The sequence below is a fragment of the Hydra vulgaris genome, chromosome 03 (assembly GCF_038396675.1).
Source record: "Hydra vulgaris chromosome 03, alternate assembly HydraT2T_AEP".
In the NCBI taxonomy this organism is placed as follows: domain Eukaryota; kingdom Metazoa; phylum Cnidaria; class Hydrozoa; order Anthoathecata; family Hydridae; genus Hydra; species Hydra vulgaris.
In genome coordinates, this window is record NC_088922.1 from 59,513,926 (window position 1) to 59,536,608 (window position 22,683).

The following is a 22,683-nucleotide window of genomic DNA, read 5'->3' on the forward strand; positions in this document are numbered from 1 at the left end:
TCTTGAAAAATTATATAAAACTACAGTGATTGCATTATTTTGTTAAGCGCCAAAAGCCAATGAATTTTAATGCTTTAAATCTTTTTACAAAACAAAATCTCAGATATTTTAAAAATTACATAAGTTTTAGTGGCATCCTTTTGTAAAACTTTTGCAAAAAAAAAAAAAAATTCAAATTTTTTTAAAATCTGAATCCAGATTAAAAAAACACACTTACATATGTTAGAAGTTGAACAAATTTACAATTCAGTTATAATTTAAAAAATGATAACTTGGCGTAAACTTAAATTCAAATAATTAATAAAACAAAAAAACATTCTCATACTTGAAGAGAAGCCTTTTTTCTTGAGAATTTCTTTGAAATGCGTGTCAAATCAGGCATCCTTTTTAAATATGTATCCTGAACAAGAAAAAGTTTCTTCTGTTATATTTATACAATTATTTTAAATAAATACAAGCAAATGAAAAAAAAATCTAATGTATACTTTATTGTATAAAATAATAAATAAAGCTCTATATACAATCATAACAAGCATTATTTAGAAATAATTTGATATATTAAATATAATTTTTATCAACTATGGCTCCCTTAGCGTAGGGCAAGTAAATACAGCAACAACAAAAAAAGTCTTTAGAAAACATGAAGTAAAAAGGAAATTTCATCACTTTATTAATAAATTATTCAAAAGCTATTATTATATAAAAATTTTTTTTAAATATTTGGTATAATAAATAATATAACTACTATATATATATATATATATATATATATATATATATATATATATATATATATATAAATATATATATATTAAATAATAATATAATATAATAATTGCTTTTATAAATATAACAATTGCTGATAAATATAATAATTGCTTTTATAAATAAATTTTGCAAGGTGCCAAAAAAATGTTGTGTTGATGCGAAAAACATCATATAAAGAAGAAACCCTTTTCATTTTTGACCCTTGTATCTTGTAAACAGAACTTTTTATCTTTTAAGATTTTTATCTTGAAAATAGAACAAGAGTTGAAAAAACTGCAAATATAAACATTTATTATTTTTACATTATTTAAAAAAAAAACAATAAAATTTTTTTTATAAAAATATGTTTTAAATAAGTATCTTTAACTATAAGATATTTATTATACTCTCATCTTAAGTATACTATTAATAATGTTGTTGCTTTACGACAATTTTATTACTGAAATACAATTTTATTATTGCCTATTCCCCCTTCAAACCTCATTTTTTTTATCTGCAAATATCGATAACTTTAATAAAATTTTTTGTGAGTAAAAGTTTAATATTAGTCTTGTTATATTTAATAATTTATATCAATCTTTCAATCACTCATGCAATAATTTATATTAATCTTTCAATTACTCCTGCAATAATTTATATCTATCTTTCAATCACTCCTGCAATCAAATTTCTGTATAAGTAACACAATCCTTATCAGTCATTAAATTATAATTATAAAATATTATTATAGCTTATGATTATTATAGCAAGTACTATGTTATTGTTATTATTATTTTTAATATTATTGTTATTAAAATTAATTACTATAGTTATAATTGTTATTATATTGTCATTTAGTTAATACAACTGTCATTCGCAAATTGCATTACTCCATATTTTTTTAAGGTGTTGTTTTACTTGTTTTAACAAAAAATTTAATAACAATGTATCTGTATACTTGTTTCATTAAAAATTTCAATAACTGTATAACTGTAAGAAAAAAATAAACTACCTGTTATATACTTTTAAATAAATATAGTAAATAATACCAAGATCTAATATCTAACTTTCTTTAAATATAATATACTAATTGTTTAATGTTTTTTAAACCCATCTTTAAAAAAATTTCAAAAAATTAAAAAAAAATATTTAAGCTTGTAACTCAAGACCAATTTATAAAACTTTAATTACAATCTATATATTTAATGAATAAAAATATGCACATTTTCAATTTATAAAAAAATAATATTTATTTTTAACTTATAAAGTATAATGGTCTACCAGTAGAGGCATATAGTTGCATAATTAACAAACATGTCTGAAAGAAATTTTAGATGCTTTTTTCAATTGAAGGTTTTTAAATACACACACAGACTGTTTTAAAATATTTTTAAATTTTGAAACTAAAGCTGGTCTGCCCAATGGAACTCATTTGATGATTTGTGTACTACAAAAAAATTTAAGTGAAAGACATGTTCTAACATATGAATGTTTTCATCTGTAAAAGGGTATTTGTTCCTCAGGTTCAGTTAGCTCCATCCAATAACCATAAATAAAAGTCCCGATAAAACTTGGAAAATTAAAGTTTATCTTGGGTTATGAATTCTAACTGGGATTGTGAATTATAACTTTTATCTAGAACTTTATTTTGGGTTTTGAATTTTAACTCCAACAAAACTTATTTACTTACTGCAAACAACTATTACAGTATTGTTAACATTCCTATATTAATGAATGGCAAACCTAGCACTGAATCCTCTACTTTACGTCTTCTTAGATTATCATTCACTAATGACCTCTAATGGAAACCATATACACTAAGAAGTTAGCACTTACTAAGGTTGCTTCTCTTTATCATGCTTGCCATTATCTTAGTACTAATTCTATTCTCTACAAAATTTTATTTGTCTGTGTATGGAATACTGTTCTCATATTTAGGTTATTTCTAATAATGGTCTTTCTCGCCTAGATAAGATACAAAAATACATTGTAAATGTAAGTGGACCTGCTTTATCTGCCTAGCTTGAGTCACTGTCCCTTCCTGTCCACACATACGTAACCTGTTAGATTTACAAATGCCTATAAAACCTGTCAGATGTGCTCATGGATATGAAACCTGTCAGATGTACTCACACATGATTGACCATATAAAAAAAATACAACGCTTACAATTAGCAACAACAAAAACAACAATAACGTTTAAATATAATTTTTATTTTAATTTAAAAATATTCATTAAGTAACAAGTTAACAAGCTTTTAAAATTAGGAATTGTCTAAAAGTGAGGGAAAACAATATTCTTTGCACACATTACTAAATGCAGGTTTATGTTTTGACTTGACTGTACCCCTCTCTGAGCTGATAAATTTAAAAAATTTTTTAAATGTTATATTATGATAATAACTAAATGCCATGTCAAACTTTGAAAAGTTTTTTTACATAGAATATTTGAATTCACAATTACCTGGATAGTCTTTCGAGTATCACTTCTGTTAAAAAATGCATCAACAATATCTAATCTTTCTTCTAAAATAAAAGGGTATAAGCTGAATATAAGTTTCATGGGAGAATCATGAAAGCATTTTTTTAAGTTTAATCCAATATCATTAGGGTTTATATCAATACCATTTGGGTTGGGTTATCAATTTCTTATTAAAGTAACACTAATCATTCTAATAATGTAAACATCAGATACCACACAAGAATATTTGAACAACTCCATTAAAAAATAAAAAACATATTTTTGTGTACACATTTTTTTTTTAAGCCACAAATAACAAAAAAAGAAGAAATCAACTCACCAATCTTCTTATGATCAAGTAATGGTTGCTTTACCCATTGGGCTAGAAGGCGTTGGCCTTGGCTTGTGCGACACATGTTCAACAATCCAAAAACACTCATTGATTTGTTATTGCCTAAAATTGTTTAGAAATTATTTCTTAATACCTAATATTTTTTAAATGTGCTTGTGTGCTAAAGCTGTTAAGCATTCAAGCTTAAATAGATAGTATACGACTTATTGTGTTGATAGAGCAATTGTGTCACTACAGGCTGTAACTGACCAAAACTGAGTTTAGTGTATAAACATATGTAGTCTAGATAGTACCTAAAAATGGTAAAATTTTCCCAAAATTGTCCTCTATGCTTCACATGCACACATGTGAAAATTGTTGCGATTACAAAAAAACACTTTTGCTTTCTGCAGAAATAATATAACTGTCATCTCTGATAAATAGTTCTGATCTTCTCAATTACACCTGATTGATAAGAGATGACAGATATAACTTAATTAACTTGGTAATGAATAGTAACAATAGAAAATATGCGCTATGAGCATATCAATAAATATCAGTAAATATGATAGTAATTGGTAAATGAAAATGTAAATTATTGGAAAACAAAAGTGTTAAATTATTGTAAGCATACATACATTGGTCAATGGCGTGTCAATCATTCCAAACTGAATATTCTAAAACTGGTGCTTGCCTAATTTTCAGAGAAGGCCGGGGTCACTACGAATCTCTTTATTGATAATATTAATTGATTTCTATAGCTCAAAATCCGGACCTTAATATTGCAATTCACAGATTTCAGAATTTCATTGTGCTTATAGTGTTTCCTATTGGGCTAGATAGATAGTACAGATAGATAGACAAAGCAATAATAAACCTACAGATTTTGTGACCTCAAAATTACATATTTCTAATGTTCTTCAAATCATAAAGTATGAAAGCATTAATAGCTGCAGTGATTGCATTTTCCTGATCATTAACACAGCTTCTACAGTTGCTATACTGTATACTGATGGAGAACAGACTCAGATCTCAGATCATTGTTTTTATTTATAATTTATGGGCATGACATGATTCTAAACGCGTGCTGCAATCGCTGCTGATTTAACCAGCTTCCAGCTGTTTTGCACATGCACCCTCAGCCATTCATATTGGCAGCTGGCAGTGTGTAGAACTGCATGCAGGTAGGCTGACTTGCCTGACCAACAACAACCATATTTCCACATTTTTACTATAGTAGAACGATTGAACACCACAAAATACTACAGAAATTTCCCAGGTTTTCTTTTATTTGAGTTTCAACTCAAATAAAAGAAATTTTTGATCAACTCCAATTCTAAAAATTTTTTTGAAAATTTAAGCTTTTATATGGATTAAATAAATTTTTATGTTGGATTTTTCAACATACACACACACAAATATACACATACATATACAATTTTAAAATGTATTCTACAAAATAGAGTGCTCAATGTTCTTAAAAGAACAGAGCAATTTTAAATTAGTAAGAAATCACTTAACAATAAAAATTTTTTGTTAAGTGATTTTCTACTAACTTATAACTGCTCTATTCTTTTAAATTGTTTAAATATATATTAGGTTCCTTATTAACATTAGTTGAGCACTCTTAATTGTATTTTAACATACTGTGTAAATATGGAAACTAATAATTTCACTTACTCGTTGAAAAATATATTAATACTAAATGAAAAAAGTTATTTGAAAAGCTATTTCTTTGATTGAAAAAGTTAAGCATATTATTAAAAGAATTCATTGGAAAGCCCACTTTTTCTTAAAACCAGTTTCACCTTATAAAAAACGAATTTCAAACAGAATTAAAGTTAGATGTTAAAAAAATTAAATCAAACTCTATTATTTTGGTTTTTTTCATAAAACAAATAACATTTACGAACTCACAACAGAAAACTTTAAAAAAATTTTACGCAACAATATTAATAGTTCTTATGAGAAAGCCCCTAAAAATATGGAAAATGCAATTAATTTAGAAGCAAAGTATTGCTTAAAGAATTTAACTTGATAACAGAATCGAATCAACTGCCCAAGCCTTTGTATTTTCAAAACAAACTTTCTTGAAGGTTTTTGATTCCCTCAAAAAGCAAGATTACACATGTAAGCAAAATTAAATTGGACAAAATTAATAATATTCTTAGAAACAAATTAAATTTGCAACAGTGGAAAAAAACCACTGGTGTTATAAATTGGTTCTCCATAATCGAAAATGAAAATGACTGAACATTTATTCAATTTGACATTAATGATTTTAACACCTCAATAACTGCAGGTATTTTAGATAAAACAATTGAATTTGTGAAAAGCCACACAGTTATTCTTGAAGAAACAATCTGTATAATAAAACATTGTTGAAAAACCTTACTTTATTTTAATAAGGAAACTTGGAAAAAGAAAAACATACATGACTACTTTGATGTAACAATACGCAGTTATGATGATGCACAAATTTGTGAATTTGTTGGACTATATATTTTAGATTTATTAAGTAAAATAATCAATATAAATGATATATAATAATATATTATTTATATTAATTATAATTTAGGCCTTTATCACGATAATGGCTTAATAATAATGCATAAAAAATCTGGTTGATAAAATTAGAAAAGATATAAAAATTTTTTTAAAAACTGGCTTTCAAATCAAAATAAACATAAATTTAATTGTGAACTTTCTTGATGTCACATTTAACCTCTCTGAAAATTCATATAAGCCTTTTAAAAAAACCAAACAATGTATTATTGTATATAATACTAACTCAAATCATTCACCCTAAATTCTGAACAAATCCTGATTTCAGCTAATAACAGGTATTTAATTCCTCTAAACAAATATTTGAAGATGCCCTTCTAAAAGATTTGAAAATTTTGAATTCAAATTTGACTCTAAAAAAAGAAAACAAAAAGGCGAAATAGAACTAGATATGTAATTTGGTACAAACCCCTCCCCCCTCCTTCAATTAGCAAAATTGTTTCCACTAACATAGGAAAAGTGTTTTTAAAATTGGTCGATAAGCATTTCCTGCCCTCAAATTAGATAAAATTTTTATTCGAAATACAATCAAAGTTAGTTACAGTTACCCAAAAAATATGGAAACAATTATAAAAGGTCACAATAATGCTTTGTTAAACAAAAAAGCAATCTTAAATGAAAAAACTACACAAAATTGTAATTGTAAACAAAAAAACAATTGTCCAATGAGTGGAAGTTGTTTATCAAAAATGTGGTATATAAATGTATCGTTTCCTCAAAGAATGTACCTGATATATTGGCATAACAGAAAGTGAATGGAAAAAATATTTTACCAACCATAAGCAATCCTTTAAAAATAAAAAGTATTCAAAAGACAAAATGCTGTCAAAATATATATGGAAATTAAAAGGTAAAAATATTGATGATTATATACTGAATTGGTCCATCCTTAAAACAGCACCTGCAAATAACAATTTTTCCAAAAAATGCGTACTGTGCATACAAGAAAAATTTGAAATAATTACACGTGCAAACCAAGAATGTTTATTAAACAAAAAATCGGAACTGATTTCTAAATGCAGGCACAAAAATAAGTTTCTCCTAAAAAATTATAAATATAAATGAGCTCAAATAATAGTTACATTAAACCCCCCTTTTGAAAAATATTTTTTTTAAAAAAGCAGAAGCAATCAAATCTAAAAAATTCAGTGTCAGCATATTTAATAAATATGTGAAAATTTGCAGTAGTAAAGACATTTGCCACTTTCTGTAATTTAATTTTTTTTTGTTAATTCACCTCCTCAAGGCCGAGAGGGCCACCTCAGACGAGGATGCTACTTATTTGTGGTATAACCCTTTCTCAACTCTATAACTCCAAAACACGAACCTTGACGAACAAGGCCACTGCATGGAGAAATGAGTTGAGCGCGGTACTACCAGGGACGTGGTGGGGATCGAATTCGGAACCTCTTGCTTATGAAGCGAGCACTCTACACCACAACCGCATTATATAGATATATATATAATAATAATAATACTTGTTATACAACCGCATTATATAGATATATATATATAATAATATTAATAATAGTTGAAATCAATTTCTTACTGGTTAATAGAATGAAAAAAGTTTATAATTAGTAAAAATAAAAAACAAAAATTTTTAAATGCAACTATCAAACAATTAAAAAGATAAACTAAGAGAAAACTAGCAGACTTAAAATATTTAATCAAATCAAAATAATAAAAGCAGCAGTAACAAATGACTTCAACTTATAAAACTTTAAAACTTACCATCATCAACTGAAGGCATCACATTCAAAGCTTTGACGGCTCCAGCATCGAGACGCATATACTGATTTAAATCGAAAATTTTTATGGAAAATTGATTGAACACAGACTCATCAGATAAAAGCTGAAAACGAAATCACTGTTCAAAAAAAAAAATATCTAAGAACTTCCATACTAAATATTTTTTTGTTATACTTTTAGCAAACTTGTTGTACACATATTCTTTATTTTCTTTTTCCAACATTCTAACCAGTTGTTTCTAAACAGCTTAGTTAAGTAAAACTGAAAACTAATTAAGTTTATATAAACTTTCAGGTAAAGACGGATAAACTATAACAAACACTTATTAAGAATTTTACTAATTATCATTATTTCAGTTGAAATTTTAAGATAATTGGATTAAGTTGTCAGGGTTGCCACTATTAAAACTGAGGCTAAAAGTAAGGAGATTTTAAGGAAATTTAAAAATATGTTTTCCTAATATTTAAGAAGATTAGGTCACCAACGACAATTTTTTGAAAGAAAAAGTAAGGAGAAAATGAATTAATTAAAATCAGAATCTTATTTTTTTCAATTAATTTTTAATATAAGCAGAAAAATTATTATTAATTAATATTTTACTTGATGTATATATAAATATAAATGGATATATATGATAAGAGTATAAGTTTATCAAGTAAATATATATTTGCTTCTTTATTAATAAGTATAACCCATTTACTTTAATAAAAGATAATTAAGAAAAATAAATAAGTAGAAATGAGATCAGTCAAATTTTAACTCTTTTTAAGGAGGTTGTTTTTTTTAAGGATATTTAAGGTTTTTAAGTTTTTACACACACAACAAAAAAAATAACTAACAGACACACACACAACAAAAATCATAACTAACACACACACACACAACAAAAATAATAACTAACAAAAAAATATTATTTTAGTACCAAAACATTAATATTTATAAAACGTTCTTTTTTGAGTTTGAAAGTAGACTACTTCAAATTCAAATTCAAAAAAATCATGGCATACAACATAAGGTCTTGGGTGACCTTTATTTTACCCGTGAGGTAATGCCTAAACACTATTAACAATCTATTAAAAATTAATCATCAAAAAAGATATTATATACCTCTAAATATTTTATAATAGCTGACAAACACATCATTGCTTGCAACAAATCCACTTCACCTAAATAATGCAAAAGTGAACATGAAAAAATTAGTTCACAATTTTATAGTTTAAAAAAAAAAGAAAAAAAAGAGCAAACTTTTGGAATGATTGCTGGATTTTAAAGTTTAGATTATCAGCGATTACAACCAGTGCAGTGCCTAGTGCCTCTAAAACCCCTGCAGCTGGGAGGAAAGAAGTGGGGCATGAATGTGAAAGAGCCCTTCTATGCAGTATGCAATAAAAATTTTCAATATGATAAATTAAAATTACGATATAGGTATTTTTGTTTGTTTGTATCTAAATCATTATATTAATGTTTGCTAACTTTTTTAGATTTGCTAACCCCAAAGAAAATGATACTATTGTATTTCTAAGTTAGTAGATGTTTTATTTTAGTTAAACTTTTGTTTTTAACTTTAGTTTTCGTTTAGTTTTATTTATACTAGACCTAATGAAAATGATGCTATTGCAATGCTAAGTTAATCTACTTTAAATTTAGTTAAACTTTCGTTCACGAAACATTAAATTATTATTTGATTTGATTTTTTAAACACTAGTTTTTCACATTGTTGTAATTGCATTTAGTAGTAAGGTAGCATCCCAGTTGTCTAAAAAAAGCACTTTTAAGTAAGCAGAAATTCATTTTTTTATAGAGTTTATAGATAATATATAGGCTACATTTTATAGGCTATCTACTTTATCATGACATAAATAAGAGTATATATTTTTAATAATAAAAATAAATGATTTCTTTGTGTGCAAATTGTTTTTTAATATTTCACAATGTATTCTACATATTAAATAAATGAATTTTTTCTTAATAAATATGAGAGTTTATTTAAAAATTAGATTTTTTAATTTACAAAATTGTTTATTATAGCAAAGAAATGGTGTGGTACATAACAAAATTAATTAAAATAATCTGTTGTTAACATTGCTTAAAAGTGCATACAGATAAGAAGACAAAGAAAATCTTTTTTTTTTATTTACAATCCAAACCTTATCTATAATACTTTAAAGTTTTTATAGATTTATACATTTAGCATATTTTATTACAGTATAATATCATGAATGCATATCATGTAAACTTCTTTTTCATTAGAGATAATGAAGCCTAAAAAATCAGGTACAACTAATTAAAAAGAGCCAGCAACAACAAAAGATGCAATTAGCAAACTTCCTAAACTTAAATCATTCTTTACACCTATATAAATTGGTTGCACCAGCGATGGAAAAATTGTTCTAATGATGTGGTCATTCATGAACAGTTAGATATTGCCAACTTTAAACCTAACATAGCAGAAAAAATGTACACTCTTCCATTGCTATTATATACTTCTATCACTTGTGACCCAGCCAGCTGGCCTGAAAAAATACCTGATGCTTGATGACGTGACCTGGTGAAACGTGGTTTTCAACAGGTTGACTTTCCATACAACATTGAGCCAAGTTATCAATTTTTAAATCAAAGAAGTTAAAAGACCATGAAATAGGCACTTCCCGTCAAAAGTGTTTCAGGCAATAAATGTAGCTTAAAGAAGGTATCAATAATGAATTATCCTTAGATAAATAGGAAATGCAGATTTTTATCAAAGAAAAGAAATTCTGGAGAGATGTCCTCAAGCATTATAATGACATTACAAAATTCCTGATAGAAATTTTTTTTGGCTTTTAGAGTTTCTGAAGAAGTTCTTGACTCACCACAAAATGGAAACTTTTTGGGTCTGTTTGAGCTATTAACAAAAAGAGATCCTGTACTGAATCTCTTACAAGCATACAAAGACAACACCCTGTTGCTGAAGTGCCAGAATTTCTACAATAAGATGGATGATAAAGATCTATTTGAAATGGAGATGGAGCTTAAGCAATTTATTCATCTAGTTTTGGAAAACAAGGAAAAGCTCAAAACTGCAATAGGCTTTCCAAATTATATCAATAACACATGTCTCCAAGTAATCACAATGTGGCTGTTGCACTCCGTGTTTGGTTGACTTGCCCTGTGATAGCAGCAACTGCAGAAAGATGCTTCAGTAAATTAAAACTTATCAACAATTTCCATTGCTCAACAATGGTGCAAGACTGGCCGTCTTTTCTAGCCATGCTCTCAATAGAAAGTGCCTGTGCCCAAACAACAAGCTGTGACCACTTTCTTGAGGTGTCGAAAACATTAGGTTGAATCTTATTATGTGGGGCCCAAAACCCCTGAAAAAAGTAATATGGCTAAACACATTACTAAGTTCAACTTAACTACGTTGTGAGCTTTAATAATTTGTGTGAACAAATAGAATTCAGTGGTAAAAGATTACTACATCTGTCCAACAACATCTGTAGAGTAGTCCAAGATCATCTGTACACTTTTGTCCATGATCATCTGTATAATATCATCTGGAAATTCAATGACCCCAAACAACATCTTTAGGAAAGTGATAGAATGATGATGAAATAATGAATGATGATGAAATGATAATGACTCCTATCAACATCTTTAGGAAGATGATAAAATGATGATGAAAAAAGATGATAGATAAAGAATAACTACATCTGGCAATTTTTTTCTTTAAGTCCAATAACATTTGGAAGAATTTCCTCCAGATGTAATTACATCTGAAAAAATCTTCTATGTAACTACATCTGGATAAACTAATGCATTTATATTTATTATTTTTTCCCAGATATAACTACATCTGAAAGGAAATATATATGTAACTACATCTGGTTGAAAAAATTATTTAATAATTTTTCCCGATATAATGACATCTGAAAAAAATCCTGTAGCTATTTTTAATATAATTGAAAGGATGTAACTACATCTATAGAATTCACAGATGTAGTTGTACAGATGTGGTTATCCTTATCATAAATGAAAAGATGTCATAATTGAAAAGATGTAAGTACATCTGTAAAATCTCCTAATGTAGTTGCACATATCTTGTTATACTTAGATAATTGAAATGATGTAATTACATCTGCAGTATTCATATACTTTTTACGCAGATGTTATTAGACCAATGGAATTTCAGATGTTGTTGGACAGATGTTAGTACACCTCAATGTATTAGAAGATGTTGTTGGACAGATGTAGTACCTCATTATATTTACAGATGTTGTTAGACAGATGTTATTAGACATAACAAAAACTGATGTTGTAGCCCTGACCCTAATACAGTTATAGATTTTTAAAAAATACAAACATTTTTTGATTTTTTTCATAAAAATACTATATTTATAAAATTATAAAATAAAAACAAATAAAGAATATTTTTTATTAACAAAAATGTTCAAAAAAGATTGCAATTATGGCAATAAATTATGTTCTAATATGTAAATTACAATGCAGTTTCATGATTTCATAATTTTTCATTAAATCAATAGAGCATAAAAACCCTGACTTAGAGGGATTACATGTCTCTTTCCAGTTACAATAAACATATTTTGAAAAAAAAAAAAAACTTTCTAATACATGATACAAGGTAAATTAGCACTTATGACACAACTTGGGTTTCAGATTCTAATTTTTGAATATACGGATTATAAACATAATAAAGCATAAAAAATAAGTCATAAAACATCTAAAAATATGAATTTTCATAGATTTTTTAAATGTTTTTTTGTTTTTTTTTAAACAAATGTTGAATCAAAATGAGCTGACTTGTTAACTGGTATAAGAAGATTATAAGACAGAGCTACTACTCTTGACATCAAAGGTTGTTGTTAAAATTTTGCATGCTGGTCTTCTCTATAAGCTTATTTGTGGAGAAGACTCCTCTATTTTTAGTCTTTTCGGATTATCTTTCACTACTGACCTCTCATGAAAACCAAATATACAATTCTTTTATCTTTCTTAATCCTGCTTACAACTTTTTTACTCCTGATTCCATTTTCTATTTTTTTATTTGTCCTTGTATAGAATATTATAGTCATATTTGGGCTGGCTCTTCAAATGAGGCCCACTTTTTTCTAGACAAGTTCAAAAAAAAGTATTGTAAATGTAGTTGAACCATTGTGCAATCATTGTAGGATTACATTTCTTTCTCTACACTACAAATACTACCATGATTACTGTTTTAGTGAGATATCAACACTTGTTCCATCAACCACTCAATTTTGCACATGTATGTGTGTAAAATCTGGAATAAAAAAGTTCATTATTTCAAACCCTTTATATATATATATATATATATATATATATATATATATATATATATATATATATATATATATATATATATATATATATATATATATATATGAGGTAGTGGTGTAGTGGTAAAGCGCTCGCTTCATAAGCGAGAGGTTCCGAGTTCGATCCCCACCAGGTCCTGGTAGTACCGCGCTCAACTTGTTTCTCCGCGCAGCGGCATTGTTCGTCGAGGTTCGTGTTTCGGAGTTATAGAGTTGAGAGAGGGTTATAACCACTACAAAGTAGCCTCCTCATCTGTAGTGGCCTTCTTGGCCTTGAGGAGGTGAATAACAAAAAAAAAAAAAAAAAAAAAAATATATATATATATATATATATATATATATATATATATATATATATATATATATATATATATATATATATATATATATATATATATATATATAAGACCTCAGTAGAAAAACCGGCATTGTCACATTTAAAAAGTATTGAGAAAGTATTTATTGATCATTAATAAAAGTCTTTATTTAAAGCAAACGAAACTAAGCAATTTAAAAAAATTTATATTATAATTATTTTATTTAAAATTTATTCAAAAACAAAACATTTTGTAATTTTTTATACAAAAATTTTTTTTTCTTTGCTTTAAATAAAGACATTTATTAATGATCAACAAATACTTTCTCAATGCTTTTTAAATGTGACAACGCCGGTTTTTCCACTAAGGTCTTCATTTTCTTAAAGAAAATGTGACATTACTACATTCAAGCTGCATATTACTTCTGCCTTGGTAACCAGAGCTGGAGATTAAAGATCTTCAATAGTAGTCAGTGCTGATATATAGTTTTTTTTTTTTTTAAATTAGGAGCACTTTTATGTAAGTTACTGATAGAACACAGCCAATTAATTTGCTACAAGCTTTCCAAAATTCAGCAAAACATATATTTAAATTAAAGTTAAAAAAACTTAAAATAAAAAACTAATTAACTACTAGTAAAGAACATATCTGCTGCATGTGTATTTGCATTAAATTTATGCTTCTTACCAGTTGGATGAGAACCCAAGGCAGATACTGCCATGTTAGAAATACAAATATCTGTTCTGCACCAACTATAGCTTGCTTTTTTAGAACTTAAAATACAAAATTTTACCCAAGAATACTTTTTGTTATATAGCCATTCTGTTTAAAAATTACATTTCTTTATCTTAGACATTATATATTATATTTATTATGTCTTAGACATATATTATATTGCTTTTTTAGAATTTAAAATACAAAATTTTACTGAAGAATACTTTTTGTTGTGTAGCCATTCTGTTTAAAAATGACAGTTCTTTGTCTTAGGCGTTATATATTATATTTTTTAAATAATTACTAGATGTTAAAAATACTAACTGTAACAGTTAACAAAGATTTTTTTGCATTTCAGAAAATACATAACTAATAAACTCAGTAGAAATCTACACAATATTATTAATATTTCTGTAAAAGGTAAAAACATGATAATGAATAATTGAACTATTTCAAAAAAAAGTTAAAAGTGGTGTTTTCCAGGACTTTTCCAGGACCTATCAAATTCCAGGACATTTCCAGGTTTTCAAGATTTTCAAGGACCATTTGCCACCCTGCAATATCAATTACATTTTCTTTTTCTTTTTTAATTTTAATTCAATCCTAACAAGGCTGCAAGGAAACTGTAGACAGAAGACTTGAAATGTAAACTAATAAATCCATTGTGTTACACAATTAAAGCAGTGTTTGCGCTTTGATTTAAAACTTGTGTAATGTGTTAATTAAAAACATAATAAATAAAAATGACTTACGTAACGCATTGCTCGAACCATAAGAAGTTTTTAAAAGTCTGTTAAGATCTTGATGGATATCTTTTGACTGAAATTCACCTGTAAATTAAAGAAAGATGGTTAAACTAAGAAATAATAGAAATTCATAAAACATCAAACAATTGGAGTTTTTATTTTAGTGACTTAAGAAATGTTTATTTTAAATATATCATATATATAACTTTATATCAAAAAAATTAGAAACTACTTTTTTTTCGCTCAGTTATCAAAACATTTGAACGTTGTAAAACTTGTTGTAGTTTTCCGCCATTGTCAGAACAATCCTGATGAGTGACAATACATTCTTTAACACCAACTTGCAGTAAAAATGCCTATAAAATTATATAAATAGAAGCTTTACTTAAATGACATGCAATCATATGCCATTGTGCACACCTTTATTTAGCAATAAGTAATCAAAAAACATGCCTAAACTTGATTATAAGTGTGTAGTCATGCGCTGATCACACAGCCTAAAACCTGCTATTACACATTTTAAAATAATAGACTTTCAAAATAAATGGTTTTAAATACGCTTTTAAATAAAATAAAAAAATGTTAGAAAAGTGTTTTAGCAACAAAATATTTATGCTAGTTGAATAACAGAGTTAAATTTAAAAAAAAACGACAAAGAAATGATAATAACAAAGATAAAACTAAGAATAATAATAAAGATAGAACTTTTATCATCTTTTAATTCATTATAATTCTTCTAGTTTTTTTTAAAACATTTTTTTAACAAGCTATTCTTCTTGGTTATCAAAAAAAAAAAAAATTGCTTCCATAAAATTAGAAACAATGAATTTAAACTGCTGGTTAAATAACTAAAAAACTTTTCATTTCTATATTTTTTAGTTTTGGTGCACAAAAATGTTTTTAGTGTTAAAAAATAAAATAAAAAAACAGAAAAAAAAAGAACATTTTAATATTTATATTTTTTGCAATTGACACATGAAACTTATTGATACAAAATATATATAGATGTATAAATAAAATACATTAACCATGTATTCTATTTATACATCTTACAAAATGCATACCTAAATGCTGTTAAATTATTGCTGTTGTTGAAACTTTTGTTATTAGTTATGGTTGTTGTTAAAACTTTTAGCGTTTTCTATCTAATACCATAATTTTTACAAAAAAATTTGAAAATACAAAAGAAAACCAAGATTAAGAACATATAAAGATCATATAAAGATCATATAAAGATCATACAGTTCAGAACTAAGAACAAGCATGAATTAATATTAAAAGCAGAAATAAGGGTCAACAATTTGTCAAAGAACAATTTAGAAATAGCCATTTCAGCATTCAAATCATATTATTATAGATGTTTTAAAACCACGAAGAAACCTGCAGGGCATCCAGTTGTCTTAATATCATAAGAACAAAAATTTTGTGATCATTTGAATAAAGTTTCTTCTTATGAATGCCCGCTGACCCTACTTGATTTTCAAATTATTGTAAAATCCTATCTAGATAGATTGGAGCCTGACATTTAATGTTTTAAAGGAAATCGCCCAGGAGTCGAATATGTAAAATTTATTAGAAGATATCTTCAGTTATTGGTGAGATTTAGTAGAAACAGCATGAGGGTCAGGGCTGCTATAGCATAACAAACAATCAGTCAGATGACTAGTCTGCAATAAAAAGCTTTAATTTGCTAGCATTATAGGTGTTAGTAGGGTAAAATCTTTTGATGTTTGAGTTTCAACAACGCATACAAACGATAACAAATAACGATTACAAATAGTTTCTAGATACTTTACTATAAAATCAATGAAATAAAACAGAGTAGCAATGTCTTAGTCTTTTTACAATCGAGGAACTGGACAATTAGTGTACTATTACATACTACTAGGTATCAACAACAACAGCATACCAAATCTTATTATACTTTCATTATACTATTAATATTTGCAATACTCATTCGTTTTCTTTCTATGGTGTTTATGTGTTATATTTAATAAACTATATAAACATAATTTTTACACAATGGGTTCAATTAGCCTCACATTAAGGGCTACATGAACCCAACCTTAAACCAAAAAAAAGGGGGACAAAGGCCCCTTAGTTATCTTCCCCTACATAATCATTATCACATGCCTAACCACTAACTTCCAATATGTCTCTAAATTTGGTCCAAGTTGCCTCGGATAATTCATTTAATTGTTTTTAAAAAAATTTCTAAAGACAAAATTTTATTGACAAAATAGTTGTTTCTTTAATTTAGAATGCTTTTGCTTTTTTATTGTTTTTATTATATTAATTCTTTCTTTAAATCTCTTGTTTTTGTCTAATAGACTAAATTATTTAGAGATAGACAGTGTACATACATCAACTAAGTTTTCGGTTATTGCAGGAAGTTGGTTAAGATGAAAAACCTTTATAAAGTTTTTCAAATTTCTTCAATTCTTTGTTTTTAAACTTTATACAATTTAAAAAAAAACTTTACTAAATGCATTTTGCAATCTTTAAAGGGTTTTGCTACTCACAAATTATTTAAATATTGCCAGAGTTTATTAACAAAGAAACTATAAAAATTATTAATTTTCCAAAAATCAAAACTAAATATCTTTTAAATATATTTACCTCTAGGTTAGTAAACTGATCATTATCACAAAACTCACAAACATTCAATATTCTTTCAGTAAGGTCAACAAATGCTGCACCTATTAACTAAATATAAAACATAATATATTAAAATAACAACATGTCTATTAGGGAGCATCATTTTTCAAAAAATTTTCAAATTAAATCTTAACCACCTAAGTTAGTTGACTGGTTATATAAAAATGGTTTCATGGCAAAAAAAATGGTTTCATGGTGAAAAAATTTTCAAATCCATTTTTAAGGTACCACTATTACAATTTGTGCCCTAACACCCCCATTTTAAAATCAAAAAGCGTAAACTTTAAACATAAAAAAAAACACCTTTTTTTCTATGAACTCTAAAACACTTTAGTATTAATTTGGAATTAATTGTAAATTTAAGTTTTCAAAAAAGTGCATTGATTTAATGTGGGTGGCAAAGGGTTAGCTTTCTTCCCCCCCTCCCCCTTCACCCATTTAACTTTTTAATTTTTTTTACAAAATGTTTATGTACCATCTGCCTTAAAATTTTATTTTTACATAAAGCTTAATTAGATTTTCATATAGGCACTACAAAATATACATTTTATTGCAAAAACTTAATTTTGCTCAAGTAGCTGGGTTAGTTAAAGAAAAATTTTCAGCTAAGAAAAATATATAACAAGATTGCTTAGGTCAACAATGATAAATCAATCAAGAAAAATATATAACAAGATTGTTTAGGTCAACAATAATAAATCAATCAAGAAAAATATTCTTTAAACACAGTTTGTATAACTATAAATCAACAAATTTTTCTTAACTAATCTATGAATTATACTTTATAAGCGCCCTATTTTTTTTTGCCAGACTGCGTTGTTTGTACTTTTTTGAACTCCTTGAATTTATCCCTACTTTGCTGAACATTCAATATTATTGTCTTTTTAATTGTGAACAGAGATAACAAACTCTGACACAAGGTTAATTGCCTGTTCAGAGCAGCTGATGACTACTATAGATGGCAAACAAATTCAATGAGTTTTTAATTTGGTCAACAAAGTTCTAGAAAGATAAAGAACAGTTTAGCCAAGGTTTATCATCATCTTCACTCTAATTTAACAGACTGAAAATAAACGAGTTCCTACCATCAAACTGTGATAAACTAGATGGTTTTTTCTGGATTAAGTCTAGATCTTGTAGAAGGATTGAATTTTCAGACTTCTCATAGTATAGAGGAACAGGTTGTGAGAAAAGAACTTTTACAAATTTTCTTTTTTTGTTTTCTTCAAGTTCTTTATGAGACATAATGGAATCAAGATTTGATCTAAATACTGCATGTCTCTCCATCATTTCAATCTTTCAATTCTCTCTAGTAGATGATTATTCAATTTTTTCACTGGACCATCTGCCAATATGTTTTTATGTCTTGAAAAGTTGCAGAGGAACTAAAGAGAAATGCACAAAATCACACAGTATAAAAAATAGAAATGATTTCTGCCATTCTACTGATTTCCCTTTTTGTAAACAAGCTGTCAATTGGTAGGGCAACTGATTACTTAAAACTTGAATTTTAAGATAATATATAGATTTTGCCATAAATCATCCATGGGAAAACATGCATGGGAAAACGTACATGGGAAACTAATGGCGGACCATAAACATTAAAGCTTACATCTGGACATACATAGGTGAGTGTAAGTTCTTTATAATCACCTCTTGAAATTCTTAATTGGCAAGTGCATATTGGCAAGTGCATATTTGCAAAACTGAAATGTTTCTTCAATCTCTTTTTCTAGATATGCTCCTTTAACTGCAACTTTGTCAAACTTTTTGAACTTTGATTTATCCATAGTTTCCATTGTTGCATTCCAATTAGCTTGGAAAACTTTGAACATCAGATTTTTAGCAACATAAGTTATACCAATGTTTATAATAATGTTATAATAGTTGTTTACAGCAAAGCTTGTAAACATGTCTTCGACATGCAAACTGTAATATAATTAAACCCTGTGTTTGACGGAACCTAATGTTTGTGCCGGAATATTTTCCTGTATTAGTTGCACTTGTGTCAAAGCACAGATCCTTTATATAAGTTCTTAGCATATATACATTGAAAATGTTTATTAGAGCATCATGATTTTCCAATACTGTGTTCTATATGGCAGAATGCCAAGAAGTTTTAAATCACTATTGATATTCACAAGAACAGCAAAATGATATCTCTTTCGATCTGTATTGTTAGCAATATCCTACAAAATTTTTCCATCAGCGCGCAACTTGGATGGAAAAATTATTTGAAATTTACTTTGACTTACAGCTTTTACTCTATCTTCTCGATATTTAGTTGCACTTGTACTTGCTCCTTTCTTCTTTTGCACGTCAGATGGATTCAGAAAGCTAGAAATCTGTCAAACTGCCCCCAGAAGTAACTACTTTGTCAGAGAGCAAGTGTATCATATTTCTAGATGAAATATTTTTAGAAACACCTGTAAATACAACTTCTTTTGCAAATTTGTTAAGGAATGCTGTTGGAGCACTAGTACCTGATTTAATTTCTCCTGTCAGAATTCTGACAGGAAGACACCTTAAATTGTTCTGATTATAAAAGCTCAGTTTTCTCAGTTTGATCCTCTTGTGGCTCAGTAAATGTTAAATATCGCAATATTCTTTCTTCTTTTTCATCTTTTGGCACTAGCCAATTCTGCAGAATTGCTTCTTTTTTATTTATTCCAAATTTGCTCATTTTTCAAATAGACTTTAATAGTTTTGTAGAACACATACTATTTATTGAACTTTTTTCTAAATGCTTTAAAACTTTTTAATGCAACCTCATATCAGAGACAAAATGAAAAGAGCCAAGTTAACAAATTGATATAGGTAAAAGTAAAAAAAACATTTTTATATTATTCAACAAGCCTGATGTGCTTGTCATGAAATATACCGCCATCATATCTTCCATCAAACCAGGGTTTTTTTGTTGCAAAAAGATGCAGTTCTGAGGAAACATTGCTTGTCCAGAGCATGCTGACATCATTTTATCTTGGGAAGCACAACCAATCAAAGTTTTGGAGTATTTTTGTCTTAAGACTAAATTTAGATTTTATTATTTGCATTTTTCAAACTGAAATTTAATTGGTTGCTATAATGAATGATATTTTTTAATCATGCCTGTAATGAAATTAAGAAAAATTTCTTCATTTGTGTTTTAAACTGTTTCAGAAAGTTTCTCTAACACTTTTTTATCTTCAAAAAAAAGTGTCTTTAAAATTGATCTTGTGATATTTGGCAGCATCTTTACTTTTTTAAATCTCCTTTTAATTTATGATTTAAAAGTAAAGGTTATAAATGGCAGTTCATAATAAAAAAATGTTCTTAATTATTCTTTAAAAAACTATTCTTGAGCAAAAGTATGGCACAAACTCGTTTTTTAATTTTTCCTTATTTTTGTTAGAATAAATAGTTCAAAAAATAAAGATTGTTTTTGTATGTGACAGATAAGGTTGCCAAGAGTACCTGGGCACACATCTGTTGATTTTTGCCAGGATAGCATTATCATATGACAGGTAACCACCATTTAAAAAGTTAAAAACTTATTACAATCACTTTTGAGTTTAAAATAATTAATCATAATATCTGATCATCCAAAACAAATTACAGAAATGCTAGCTTTTGAGAATGAACTCATTGATCTTGTAAAACACATTAAGTTTCGAAAGGTACACAGCAGTTTCCAAAATAAATTAAAACAAGATATAAACAATATTCGAAAATCTAATCTAACTTATATGTATGCTGATAAAATAACCAATCTTTACAATTTATCTAAAAATGATTATAACCACTTGTTAAGAAATGCCATCACTTCAAACTACAAATTATCTAACTCAAACATAATAAATAAAGTAAACTTTAGTAAATGTCTTTTGAAAAACCGAGAAGTTTTTAATAAAATTGACATTAATACATCTTCCAATTGTTCTATCACCTTAAAAGACCATAAAGATAATTTTGAAAACAATCCGACTGTCCGTTTATTGAATCCTGCTAAAAACGACGTTGGTAGAATTAGTAAATATTAATATCTAAAATTAATACAGACCTAAAATCTAAAATTAATACAGACCTAAAATCTAAAATTAATACAGACCTAAGAATTGTATTACAATTAAATCAATGGAAAAACTCTCAAAATGTTATTGATTGGTTTATGGCCGTAAAAGATAAACACCTTTATAAATTTTTAGCTTTTGATATTATTGACTTCTACCCTTATATCAGGGAAACACTTCTTAAAAACTCTATCAATTTTGCAAAGCAACACCTAACATTAAATAAAGAGAACATATCACTAATTTTTCATGCAAGAAAGTCTTTGCTTTTTAATAATGATCAAGTTTGGATAAAGCAATCAAGTGGTTTATTTAATGTTTCCATGGGAGCGTTCAACGGTGCAGAGGTTTATGAGCTGGTAGGAATATTTCTTCTTTTTCAAATTTCAAAATTTATAACAAGTTTGAGGTTGGTTTATATTGTGACAATAGCTTGGCAGTTTTTAGTAATAAAAGCGGCCCTCAAATGGAAAAAATAAAAAAGCATATCGTCGAAATATTTAAATGCAATTGCCTACGGATTTCTATACAATGCAACATGACAAATTGTCAACTACCTCGACGTAACTCTAAATCTTAGTGACTGCACTTTTAAACCTTATTTCAAACCTGAAAATATATTAAATTACATCCATGCTGATTCAAATCACCCGCCAAGTATACTGTATATATATATATATATGTATATATATGTTTATATATATGTGTGTGTGTATATATATATATATATATATATATACTATTATATTACTATATTTACTATTATATTACAATATTTACTATTATAAACTATTACTATAATATGTTATAATTATAATATACACAGCCTACTTAAATACACGGCCGGACTTGCTGCTTACAAGTCCAAAAAACATAAGGCTAATTTTTATGATTTAATTTCATAATGTTAATGATGAAAACTAATATTATCCAAATATTAAAGCAAGTAAATATATAACTAAAAAAATATAAAATATATAACCAAAAAAAAATATATACAACTATGGAAAAAC

General features: G+C 26.9%; 1 protein-coding gene across 1 annotated transcript in view; it reads right to left on the minus strand.

Moving 5' to 3' along the window:
* LOC100200908 (DNA mismatch repair protein Msh2) overlaps positions 1 to 22,683 on the minus strand; it is an 83,395-nt gene that overhangs the window by 24,140 nt on the left and 36,572 nt on the right. Inside the window, exons 7-14 of the mRNA XM_065793845.1 lie at positions 17,583 to 17,669; positions 15,196 to 15,319; positions 14,970 to 15,047; positions 8,964 to 9,022; positions 7,839 to 7,959; positions 3,549 to 3,662; positions 3,212 to 3,273; positions 326 to 400 (exon numbers count right to left, since the gene is read on the minus strand). Coding sequence (XP_065649917.1) covers positions 326 to 400; positions 3,212 to 3,273; positions 3,549 to 3,662; positions 7,839 to 7,959; positions 8,964 to 9,022; positions 14,970 to 15,047; positions 15,196 to 15,319; positions 17,583 to 17,669 — 720 coding nt within the window. The remainder of the gene's footprint in view (positions 1 to 325; positions 401 to 3,211; positions 3,274 to 3,548; positions 3,663 to 7,838; positions 7,960 to 8,963; positions 9,023 to 14,969; positions 15,048 to 15,195; positions 15,320 to 17,582; positions 17,670 to 22,683) is intronic.